At 37.7% G+C, this 13,395-nt stretch overlaps 1 protein-coding gene across 1 annotated transcript in view; it reads left to right on the top strand.

Annotated features, from left to right (window-relative positions):
* Positions 1–13,395, top strand: part of LOC136845359 (uncharacterized) — a 111,611-nt gene that overhangs the window by 82,452 nt on the left and 15,764 nt on the right. Inside the window, exons 2-3 of the mRNA XM_067115632.1 lie at positions 4,756–6,331; positions 7,700–7,829. Of these exons, the coding sequence (XP_066971733.1) occupies positions 6,163–6,331; positions 7,700–7,829 (299 nt within the window). The 5' untranslated portion in view covers positions 4,756–6,162. The remainder of the gene's footprint in view (positions 1–4,755; positions 6,332–7,699; positions 7,830–13,395) is intronic.

The raw sequence follows: 13,395 nt of genomic DNA, 5'->3' as shown, positions 1-13,395 counted from the left end.
CTTGTTGTAGAGGGCTTGGTGGAGAAGGGTTGGCCCAAAAAGGACGAATCAGCAGAAGGGGGAGGGAGGAGAAGAAGGGATGATAATCACGAATTAAGAAGGGTCTAGAAAGACCCCTGAAGTGGGAAGGAAGGAAGGAAGGAAGGAAGGAAGGAAGAGAAAGTTAGCAAGCTTATACCCTGGAACTGAAACAGACTCACACACACACACATACACAAACACAGGAGTGTCTGAGTTGTTTTGTATATGTGACAGTACTTGTTTGAAGTGCTGGTTCTCTTATAAGATAGTATTTAAATCCAATAGGAAGAAATGAGAATAAATTTAGTCAAACATCGGGAAAATATCAACCAATCGATTTCATGGACCAGGTGATGTCATTGTGTCCTTGACAGGTCAACCTTAATTTGTGATGTTTAAAAAAAAAATGTTTATTTGCAATATGAAAAGATCAAAAGATATTATTATTATTATTATTATTATTATTATTATTATTATTATTATTATTATTATTATTATTATTATTATTATTATTATTATTCAGAAGATAAACTTAATCATATTGAACAAGCCCAAAGGGGACACTGATTTGAAATTCAAGCTTCCAAAGAATATGGAGTTCATTTGAAAGAAGTTACAGAAGGTAATAGGAAATGCAGAAAGGAGAGATCAGATATTGTAAAAGAGGAAAAAGGTAAATATATAAATTGATAGATAATAAAGAAGTAAAAACGAAATATGAAACTTAACATAAAACTTTATCAGAAACGTAAATAAAAAATGGCGTTTTCATCTGAAAACGCCAATTGAAAACTCTACCGTATCTTAGGCAATTCAACCAAAAAAGGGAGGGAGGGAGGGAAGAGAACCTCTCCACCCTGTCTAGCAAAGGAGTGAGAACATAACCTTCTTACTCTCTCTACCGAGGAGGGAGGGAGGGAGAGAGAACCTCTCTACCCTGTCTAGCAAAGGAGTGAGAACATAACCTTCTTACTCTCTCTACCGAGGGAGGGGGGAGGGAGGGAGAACAGGACCTCTCTACCCTCTCTACAGAAGGAATGAGAAGAGAACCTTCCTACTCTCTCTCTACCGAGGGAGGGAGAACAGGCTCTCTCCAGCGAGGGAAGGAGAATAGGCCCTCTTTACCGAGGGAGGGAGAACAGGACTTCTCTACCGAGGGATGGAGAACAGGACCTCTCTACCGTTGGGAAGGATGGAGAAAGGACTCTCTATCGAGGGAGGGAGAACAGGCCCTCTCTATTCTCTTTACTGAGGGAGGGAGAACAGGACCTCCCTACCTTCTGTACCGAGGGAGGGAGAACAGGACCTCTCTACCCTCTCTACGGAGAGAGTGAAAACAGGCCCTCTCTACCGAGGGAGAGAGAACAGATCCTCTCTACCGAGGGAGGGAGAGCATGAAACCGAGGCCAGGACCTCCCTACCGAAGGAGGGAGGGAGAACAGGGCCTCTCTATCGAGGGAGGGAGGGAGAACATGACCTCTCTACCGAGGGAGGGAAGGAGAACAGGACCTCCCTACCGAGGGAGGGAGGGAGAACAGGGCCTCTCTACCGAGGGAGGTTGGGAGAACATGACCTCTCTAGGAGGGAGAACAGGACCTCCCAACCGAGGAGGGAGGGAGGGAGGGCCTCTCTGCCGGGAGGGAGGAGAACAGGACCTCTCTACCGAGGGAGGGAGGGAGGAGGAGGGGGGGAGGGAGAACAGGACCTCCCTACCGAGGGAGGGAGGGAGGAAAGGACCTCCCTACCGAGGGAGGGGGGAGAACAGGGCCTCTCTACCAAGGGAGGGAGGGAGAACAGGGCCTCTCTACCGAGGGAGGGAGGGAGAACAGGGCCTCTCTACCGAGGGAGGGAGGGAGGAAGGACCTCTGTACCGAGGGAGGGAGAACAGTCTCTCTCTACCGAGGGAGGGAGGGAGAACAGGACCTCTCTACCAAGGGAGGGAGGGAGGAAGGACCTCTGTACCGAGGGAGGGAGGGAGAACAGGGCCTCTCTACTGAGGGAGGGGAGAACAAGACCTCTCTACTGAGGGAGGGAGAACAGGCCCTCTTAACCGAGAGAGTGACAGCAGGACCTCCTTCCTCTCTATCGAGGAGGGGGAGGGAGGGGGAGAACAGGCCCCCTTACCAATGCTATTGAGAAAGAGGGAGAGAACAGGCCTTCCCTACCGAGGGAGGTAGGGAGAGAGAAGCGAATTGAGAAGCAAGTCACACAGAAGAGGCGTCTGGACAGAGACCGCAGGTGTTTCAAGGTGGGAGATTAGATTATGAAGAGGGCTTCCAAGGGAAAACCACACTCGAGGTTCTTCGCGAAATTAGTTTTGAGTGATGGATTAACATTCAATATAAGAGTGGGGGAGTTTTTAATCCTCCGAAGATACATCTGGGAAAATATGAAAAATGAAATATGGCAGGGACGGGGTACATATTATGATGAAAGAGCTGGTGCGATGGAATGGCGTAATAAAGAATTTGTAGGGAATTTTTTCAAATTTTGAAAAAACGAAGATAGAGAAGTTTGTATAGATAGGAGATAAAAAATCTTTATTTATTGTACAGGAAAAGTTGTACGGACGGCTAAAATGATACATGAAGGTTACACAGAAAAGAGCAGGAATTGTTTATTGTGGAAAAAATGTATATATATTATATATATATATATATATATATATATATATATATATATATATATATATATATATATATATATATATATATATATATATATATATATATATATATATATATATATATATATATATATATATATATATATATATATATATATATATATATATATAGAGAGAGAGAGAGAGAGAGAGAGAGAGAGAGAGAGAGAGAGAGAGTCAGTAATAAAGATTTCTTATTCTACTTTGTGGCACAGTGGATTAACCAACCTCCCTCTAAACCTAGAGTGAATGGGTTCGAATCCCGGCAAGAACATTGTGACTCCTTTTCTTCCCATTCGGTATTCAGGGCTTGTAGCAATGAGCGTATCCAAAACAAATTAATGAACCTTCCTCTAAACCTAGAGTGAATGGGTTCGAATCCCGACAAGAACATTATGACTTCTTTTATTCCCACTCGGTATGCAAGGCTTGTAGCGATGAGCGTATCCAAAACAAATTGTATATTTTATCTTCTTCCTCCTTTAAGAAACTGAGTAGACTAATGGGGCATGTTCATAGCTGTTGACTTAGTCTGTGGTTAGTTAAACTTTCGGAGTTCAAAGAAAAATTATGGTCTTTTTTTGACCATCAAACTTTATATTTGGTGATGAAATCGTACTTTTGAAAGTTAATGTGCAAAGATGGTTAGATTTACTTTAAAGACAGAATCATTACTTAGAACACATTTAACTTAGCATTTAGATATTAATAATAAGTTCGTAAATCATTGCAAATTGTTATAAATCTTTACAACTATAAATAAACGTTACACAGGTCTTCCCAAACCTTCAAATCTCTTCGAAATTCGGATGTCGAGTTACGCATCGATTGCTGGATGAAAAATAAACATTCATCATACGTCGACATTTTCCTATCTGAAGGGGATCAGTTTAAAAACGGAAAATAAAAAGTCTTAAAAATGAAATCCTATTGAAAAGGGGAAGTCATTCTTGTGCATCATTTTGCCAAGCTAAGAAAAACTCCCTCGCGATATTGCAGTTTCCGGAAAAAAATAAAAAGGCGGACGGAGTGGACAGGATTATGAATATTTATCCCCTCCTAAAACTTTAGACAATTTTTCAGCTGGAGATTTTAAGCGGAATTTTGAAGAAAGAGGAAATAGTTGGAAGAGGTCGAGGGCAGATTAATAGACTTCAAAATATCAGAGATTATTCGTGACTACTGTACCCATATCGTTAAAGTTTTTATTATTATTATTATTATTATTATTATTATTATTATTATTATTATTATTATTATTCAGAAGATGAACCCTATTCATATGCAACAAGTCCACCAAAAGGGCCACTGACTTGAAATTGAAGCTTCCAAAGAATATTATGATGTTCATTTGAAAGAAGTAACAGATGGTAATAAGAAATGCAGAAAGAGGAGATCAGCAATTAGAAAAGAAAAAAAAAGTAGTAAATAAAAATATAAAAATGTAAGTAAATTATTAGAATACAAGGAGAATTGTTTTAGGGTAGTAATGCATTGCATCTTCGCTTGAACTCTTGAAGTTCTAATTGATGGGTGATGTAAGAGAGGGTCGAGACGACTATGAGGACGTTACGTTCCGTCTTGAAGCTTGGACCTTCCTTCTGCATACTTATATATAGGCCATTAGTAAGAGGGATTGGACCCACGGGTTGGGCGACGGCATGTATAATATTGAGTTTATTTCCAATAAGCTATCTTTGTTACACACATAAAACGTATGGATACACATTGCCTTCTTAATTGAGACTGAGTTTTTTATATCTAATTAACTACTCAGATATTATCATGGTCAGCCAAGAATATAAAACAATCTATTGTTTTTATCTTCACCATAATTATTTGAAGGTTGAATTTAATCTTTTCACCATAAAGACATGGATCAAAATATTGGAACCACTTAGCCTAAAGAACCAAAATTTAAGTCTTGAGCAAATCATTATATATAATGTTTATCTCCTGTGCTCCTGATAAATAACTCCCATTCGATTTTTAGTTTCAAAATTGAGATTCTATCCTGAATAGCTTAACACTACACATAATAAAATAAACATCTTCTTTTCTCTTACCAGAAAAATGCACCATCGACACCTAGGAATGACTTCAGCACTCGAAATCAGATTCAAGAATCTTCAGTAATATACAGAGCCATCTACACGTCTTTGCTCAGTGCTAGTGTCTGTGATTTGTGTGTCTGAATCTCTGTCAATCTAGATTTGCCTTTATTTAGAGTTCTGGCAGGAAATTTGCCCTGAAATGCAAAATGAATAGATATATATTTGCCCATTACTGGAAAAATGATAATAATCTTTCTAGCGAGGCACCATTGCTGTTATTCTTCATCTGAGATGATTATACCCATCAGTTCAATTCAACACAAGGAGTTTAGTCTAATGGATAAAGTTCTAAAGCACTGTTAAAAGTGGTTTCTGAATTACAATGATGTTTAATGTCTGTTTGTAAAGAAGTTGATTTTATATTGTGTTTCTTGATGCTAACTCTTGAATACGTTTTCCTTTACTTACTGATGTGAGATAATCATGAGATAACTGTTCTGAGAGTATTTCCTTCTGATGATCTTAAGTCACTTAATTTTTCTACGTTTAGGAACGCCCAGAATTAAAAACTCTCATAGAGATTACTACCAACGTAAATGAAGAAATATTCTTTGTATTTACTCAGTTAGTGCTCAAATGTGATCTACTGCCTATCATTTGTTTATTTATCATTTCCTGACCATTTTCAGAATGACAGACAACTGACATGGCTATTGATCAGTGTCTTACTAAAACTTTGGCAGTGAACTGCATGAGAATATTATTCACACTGCAAAGAAAATCTCACTTCATTGTTTTGTGTATAATCAAAGACTCAGACAATAATATTGTGTTCCCCATGAATATCCCTGGAAACTATGCAAGCGTCTGCAATGGTTTTCACGAATTCATCTGAAAAGTTATTCATCTGGCGAGGATTTAGCCTAGAAGTGTTTGTAGGATGATGGGTTCGCTTTCCTCGATGTCAGACTTCACACTCTGCGACAGGCAGCCATCACTTGTCACATCCACTTACGACCAGTAATGACTGATTGCCCAATAATCGTTTCTGGCGATTACCAATAGACGGACGAGAACGGAACGGAAGTGGAACGGGAGCGGATCGAGAACGGAACAGGAGGGGATCGAGAACGGAACAAAACGTGAGCAGAACGGAAACAGAACGGGAGCAGAACTGAAAGAAATCGGGAGGAGATTGGAAACGGGACGGGAGCGGATCGAGAACGGATCGGAAACGGAACGGAAGCGAATCGGAAAGGGATCAGGAGCGGAACGGAAACGGATCGGCAACGGAACAGGAACGGATCTGAAACGGAACGGCAACGGAACGTGCACGAAACGTGAACGGAACGTAAGCGGAACGGGAGCGTACGATTGAAAACGGTAGGAAAAACTGCATCCCTCTCAATACACGGGACTCCAATGATACTGGCGTTTTGGAAGCTGGGAGTCCTGCAGTGGATGAAGGATCCTATCCCGTTCTGGAATGCTGGGTGGTTGTGGACTCTGGTGGGAGTCCTGCTGTCGACTTTAGGATCTGCAAAGGACGTTAGACCGAACGTCGTGGCGGAGGTGCCAACGCTGGATGTTGGTGAGTTTGAAATCAACTGAATTGTTTTGTAAAAATTACAAATGTATTTAAATTGGAACTTCCATTTAAATAGGAATTAACTGATAGTTCCTAAGCCATATAATTGATTACTGAACTGTTTTGTAAAAACTACAAATGTATTTAAATTGGAACTTCCATTTAAATAGGAACTGACTGAAAATTCCAGTCATATAACTGATTAATTTTTGTTTTTTAAGTATCATTTACTGCTCTTTGAATTATAACTTTTTATCTGCAGATGAAACTTGTCCACCTCCTAATTTCATATCTACGAATTTATTAAAATTGGAACTTTCACTTAAATAGGAGTTGATTGATAATTTTTGAGCCATATAATTGATCTTTCTTATATAACATTTCTTGTTCTTTAAAGCATAACTTTTTATCTGCAACTGAAACTTGCCTACTTAGAATGTTTTCCAATTGTCCATAGCTGCATTCCTTCTTTCCACATTCTCTGCATACTAGTTCATGTCTATTTTCAGTTGAAGAAGCAAGTGGTAAAGGACAGAAATTAAAAAAAAGAAATATTTCGGTGTTTAAAGTCATTAGAGTGTAAAACGTTTAACACTACACATTAGCCAAATCCAGATAATTCTTTCATTTCAGCCCGGTATCACCAAAGCACCAATAATCTTATATTTGTTCACCAAAAAGGACAGAATATTTCAATATTTTTTATACTTTCCCTTCTCCAGATGCTTCTCGCATCATTCTGCAAAAGAGAGAGAGAGAGAGAGAGAGAGAGAGAGAGAGAGAGAGAGAGAGAGAGAGAGAGAGAGAGAAAACAGGAAGCTTAGCTGACAAGCAAAGCATTACAAAGACCCATTAACCACTAATAGACTCGAGAACACGTTTTAGATTTTTGGGGAACTTCGAAGAGCAAAATGCTTGTGTGGCTCAAAAACATGACGCAGGAACTCTCAGAAGCCTGGCCATATCTGGGAAAGAGAGAGAGAGAGAGAGAGAGAGAGAGAGAGAGAGAGAGAGTGAAAAAGATTTTGTTAAAATATCATAGCAAGTTTTTGGTATTAGTTATTTGTTCTTACTCATGAGGCAGATCAGACTATTAGTTCAAGACACAATGAGAAGAGTTTAGCTATAATTCAACACTAAAATTAATGCAAATCTGGAAGAGTGTTTTAATTATTCTTTAAAAAATGATTTATACAGTTTTGAGAAAATACATTGCCCCTAAAAATATCGACTATTTAATGTTTCTGGCTCAAGAGGCTTTATGTAATCTATCTCACTCAAAAATGATAAAACAAAGCACTTGATGATATTTCCTTTGCAAAGATCTCATTCCCATTTTTATTTAATGCTTTTTTCCTCTTTCTGTTTCAGGTCCTGTAGTTGTGGTAAGGGTGGTCGAAGGTTCATCAGCCAGACTTCCCTGTAGGCATCCACACTACCCTGAGGACACCTTGAATTTGGTTTTGTGGTACTTGGGCCACTCAGCAAGGCCTTTCCTCAGGTGAGTTGGGTTACTTGAGTACTTTAGGTGCGTTGTTTATGTAAGAATTAGCCGATATTTCTAGCTACGGAGTTTGAGAGAAAGATAGAATAATTTTTTGTTACATTATCTTTCCCACGTATATTCCATTATTTGGTGGTTCTACAATCGTATGGGTTTTACAGGACCTTGCAGAGAGAAAGATAGATGGTTGCATTATTTCTGGTTACAGAGTTTGAGAAAAAGATGGATAAAATTATTTTTTGTTGCATTATCTTTCCCACGTATAATATCCCATTATTTGGTGGTTATAGAGAGATAGATAGAAGTATTTTTTGTTGCATTATCTTTTCCACTTGTATTATTCCATTATTTAGTGATTACATAGTTGCATATATTTGACTGTTCGTGATAATGTTTATGCTATCAATAAAACACTTTAGTCGCCGCTTCAAACCAATCAAACGTTAACGTTTGTAAGAGGAAAGAAGTCAGTCATTGAAAACGCATTCCTGAAAGCTACGAACAGCTGAAGCCTCTTCGAAGCGATTCCTTGCACGTACAGCAGTAAATGGAAACCTGTAAATCAATTGTTCCATGAAGAATCGAGGCAAAACACTCCGCTAGCCAGAATGAGTCGTGATCGACATACAAAGAATATATTCCATCGTCCTGCGTGCTTTTGCAGTAAGAATGTTACGTTCCAGCATTTCATTACAAGTAACACGGATACTCCTTTTTTAAAATTCAAGCTGCCTGCTGTAACTGGAGTTCTGGGTTTCTCATATCATGAATCATCGAATATTCAACACTTTTATTTGATGTTTGGTAGGCATTTCATAGTACAGAATTAGAATCTGTAGTTTCAGAGCTGGAAATATGCTGGAATGCTTTTGTAATTACGAAATACGACCTAGAGAATGACAGAATTGGGAAAAAGGAATGGAAACGGTTTCATGTTTCCTTTGTACAGTGTGACTATTGATAAAGGTTGTTACGTAACAAGGGACGTCGATTTTATATAAGGGGTATTCGACACCGGAGTTTCATGTCAGCAAGGTTTTAGAAATAAAGTAATATGACTACATATTAAAATCATAATTATGATTGCACTGAAGACGAATCTTACGATTGTATTTTTCATGTGAAATTCGTGTTTGTGTTTGAAATTCTTATTTGTGTCTGAAATTTGTTTTACATCTGAAGTTCTCATTTTGCATCTGAAATTCGTGTTTTGCGTCTGAAATTCATGTTTTCCGTCTGAAATTCGCTTTTTGGAGTCTGAAATTCGTTTTCTGGCTTCTGAAATTCATGTTTTGCATCTGAAATTCGTATTTTGCATCTGAAATTCGTGATATGCGTCTGAAATTCGGGCTGTGCGTCAGACATTCGTCCTGAGCGTTAGACTTTAGTGCTGAGCGTCAGACATTCGTGTTTTGCGTCTGAAATTCGTGTTTTGCGCTTGTAATTCATTTTTTTGCGCCTGAAATTCGTGTGTTTGCAGGTGAAACTTGTGTTTTGCATCTGAAATTCGTGTTTTGCATCTGAAACTCGTGTTTTGCAACTGAAATTTGTGCTTTGCATCTAAAACTCTTGTCTTGGATCTGACATTGGTTTTTTGCATCTGAAACACATAATTTGCATCTGAAATTCGTGTTTGACATCTGAAACTCTGTTTTGCTTCTGATATTCGTGTTTTGCATCTGAAACTTGTACTTAATATCTGAAATTTGTGTTGTGCGTCTGATCCTCATGTTTTGCATCTGAAATTCATGGTTTAGATCTGAAATTAGTTTTTTTGTGTCTGAAATTCGTGTTATGTGTCTAAAATTTGTTTTTTGTGTCTGAAATTCGTGTTTTACATCTGAGCTTTTTTTTGTGTCTGAAACTCGTGTTTTGTCTGAAACTCATGTTTTGTATCTGAAATCCGTGCTTTCTGTCTGAAACTCGTGTTTCGCACCAGAAATTCGTGCTTTTTGTCTGAAACTCGTATTTTAAGTTTAAATTTCGTGTTTTGTATCTGAACTCGTGCTTTGTGTCTGAAACTTGTGTTTTGCATCTGAAACTCGTGATTTGTATCTGGGACTCGTGTTTGCGTCTGAAATTCGTATTTTGCATCTGAAATTGTGCTTTGTGTCTGAAACCCGTACTTTATGTTTGAAACTCGTGTTTTGCCTCTGAAGTTCGTGCTTAACGCCTAAAACTCGTGTTTTGCGTCTTAAATTCGTGTTTTGCATCTGAACTTGTGCTTTGTGTCTGAAACTTGTGTTTTGCATCTGAAATTCGTGCTTTGTGTCTGAAAGTCGTGTTTTGCACTTGAAACTTTTGTTTTGCAACCGAAACTCGTGTTTTGTGTCTGAACTTGTGTTTTGCATCTGAAATTCGTGTTTTGTGTCTGAAACTCATGTTTTGCATCTGAAATTCGTGTTTTGGGTCTGAAAGTCTGTTTTGCATCTGAAATTCGTGTTTTGCGTCTGGAACTCATGTTTTTCGCCTAAAATTTGTAGTTTGCATCTGAAATTAGAATTTTCCATCTGAAATTCGTGTTTTGCGTCTGAAACTCCATATTTCCGTCTGAAATTATTAGCTACAAAGCTTTGTGACAGTTTGTAGTTTATGTGATGTTTTGAAACTATTCACGTCAAATAAAAAAGTTTTCATGTAAATTGACCTATAGAATGTTTTATACTTCATTTATCTATCCATTGTATAGATGGTTTATGTTGAAACATTATATATATATATATATATATATATATATATATATATATATATATATATATATATATATATATATATATATATATATATATATATATATATATATATATATATATATATATATATATATATATATACAGTGTTTCAAAATTAGAGGGCCTGCCTACAGCAAAAACTAAAATTTATATGGACAAAAACAAAAGTAATTCAGAACAGGTATTTATTTAAGTTTCTCTCTGACTATTTAATATTTTGTGTGGCCTCCATCTGCCTGTACCACAGCCTGCATTCTTGAGGGGTATGATTTCAGCAAATTGCAAAAAAGCTGAGACTCAAACTCCATTTCCCTGAGCACTTCGGTCACCTCTCTTCGCAGGTCGTCGAGGTTTGGTATACCATCATAGTTCACTGTGTACGCTTCAACATGGTCCATTAAGATACTACCAATGTTTTCACACACATTAAGGTCAGGGGAGCTACCTGGAAATTCACTTGACGAGAAGAAATCGATACCACTGTTTCGAAGCAGCTCCTGTGTCTGAAGAGCCTTGAAACATGGTACCTTATCATGCAAAAATGTGACTTCTTCAACAGATAACACATTTTCAGGATCTTTGAGGAAAGGAAATACTCCACCAATAAGCACAGTTTCTCTGAAGTATTCGCCATTCCATGACTGTCCTTTTTCTTTGATGATCCACATTAACCATTTGGCTGTGAAACAGAGAAAAATTCCCAAACATTCTGGAATTTTCACAACTTGGCGATAGCGCACGTCATTGCTGACATCATCCAACTTTGCAGCCCAAATGATGTCATTTTTATGATTTGGCTTCTCTCTGTTGCTGAATGATGTTGGGCTTGCTGATAACATGAAATGGCTTGATACCAGATTTTTTCAACTCATGTATACAGTACTATAACTTCTCTTCTTTCCTCTTTTTTTTCTAGTTCAGGCGCCAATTTATATAAAGACTTTCTTGGTCTACCCACTGCCTCAGCTATGATGTCTTTTGACTCCTGAGAAAGTGTAAAGTCCCTGCTCAACTGGTTTTCTGTAGTGAACCTCCCGTTTTCTAGGTTGCCTTTCCCACAAGCTTAGGTCACGCTAAATAGCCACATTTTTATCTATGTAAAAACGTATCTGTTATTGATTCATTTGTGCCTGTTTACGTTGTACATGTGTCAGAACATTATTGTGTCAATTCTTGTAATTTTATCTTTACATGTTATTTGTATTTATCTGTCCTGTTTCACACTGAGAACAATTGACCTCGGGTCACCTGTATCCTATTGTATGCCTTTGTATGACGTCTGCACGCCGCTTTATAAGCGGCCTGCTTTCTTAATAAACTAGCAGTACATGTTCACCTGCTCTCTTTTTTGCACCTCTTACAGTGGTGACCCCTGGAGTGGTTCCCGGAGTCATTAGCAGATTGATTTCCTCCAAGTCGTTAGCCATGGCTGTATCTAACTTCGTCACTCAGTCTGAAAATACAAGAAATGCAAAATGAAAAATAGCTTAATAGAAACTTAAAATAATGTACTTGGAGATAGGCTATAGCAGAAAACTTCATAACTTTCCATTTGTTCTGTGGAGGAGGGGGCCTCTAATTTCAAACACCTGTATATACACATATATATATATATATATATATATATATATATATATATATATATATATATATATATATGTATATCAGTATATGGACATATATATATATATATATATATATATATATATATATATATATATATATATATATATATATATATATATATATATATAATAAAAGGTTATAGCTTGAAGAGTGACTGTCAAAGTTCTTTTCACTTGAACTTTTGTATAATTCGGCCTCAGCAACTTTGTTGTAGGGAGGGGAGTTAATCCAATTATCATCTTTTCCAGTGAAAATGTATCATGTATGTCTGTCTCACTGAGTAACTTTCTTCTCTCCCTATTGTCGGTGTAACTGAGTAACTTCTTCATCATCCTAATGTCTGTGTAACTGAGCAACCTTCGTATTCTCTTCCTAATGTCTGTGTAACTGAGCAACCTTCGTATCCTTTCCTAATGTCTATGTAACTGATTAACTTCCTTCTCTCCCTAATGTCTGTATAACTGAGTAACTTCCTCCTCTCCCTAATGTCTGTGTAACTGAGCAAATTTCTCCTCTCTGTGATGTTCGAGTAACTGAGTAACTTCTTCCTCTCCCTAATGTCTGTGTAACTGAGCAACTTTCTCCTCTCTGTGATGTTCGAGTAACTGAGTAACTTTTTCCTCTCCCTAATGTCTGTGTAACTGAGTAACTTCTTCTTCTCCCTAATGTCTGACCGGCCAGTGAAGAACAAGAGGAATTTGTTTCTGGTGATAGAAATTAATTTCTGCTTAATGTGTATTTCCCACAATAAACTGTAGGTCCCGTTGCTAGGTAACCAATTGGTTCTTAGCCACGTAAAAATAAATCTAATCCTTCGGGCCAGCCCTCTGTATCTGTGATGTTTGAGTAACTGATCTGTGATGTTTGAGTAACTGAGTAACTTCTTCCTCACCCTAATGTCTGTGTAAATGAGTAACTTTCTCCTCTCCGTGATGTTTGAGTAACTGAGTAACTTCTTCATCTCCCTAAAGTCTATGTAACTGAGTAACTTTCTCCTATCTGTGATGTTTGAGTAACTGAGTAACTTCTTCCTCTCCCTAACGTCTGTGTAATTGAGTAACTTTCTCCTTTCTGTGATGTTTGAGTAACTGAGTAACTTATTCCTCTCCCTAATGTCTGTGTAACAGAGTAACTTTCTCCTCTCTGTGATGTTTGAGTAACTAACTTCCTCCTCTTCCTAATTTCTGTATAACTGATTAGCCTTC

The sequence above is a fragment of the Macrobrachium rosenbergii genome, chromosome 13 (assembly GCF_040412425.1).
Source record: "Macrobrachium rosenbergii isolate ZJJX-2024 chromosome 13, ASM4041242v1, whole genome shotgun sequence".
NCBI classification, from domain to species: Eukaryota; Metazoa; Arthropoda; class Malacostraca; order Decapoda; family Palaemonidae; genus Macrobrachium; species Macrobrachium rosenbergii.
This window is presented reverse-complemented; position numbering and strand designations above follow the sequence as displayed.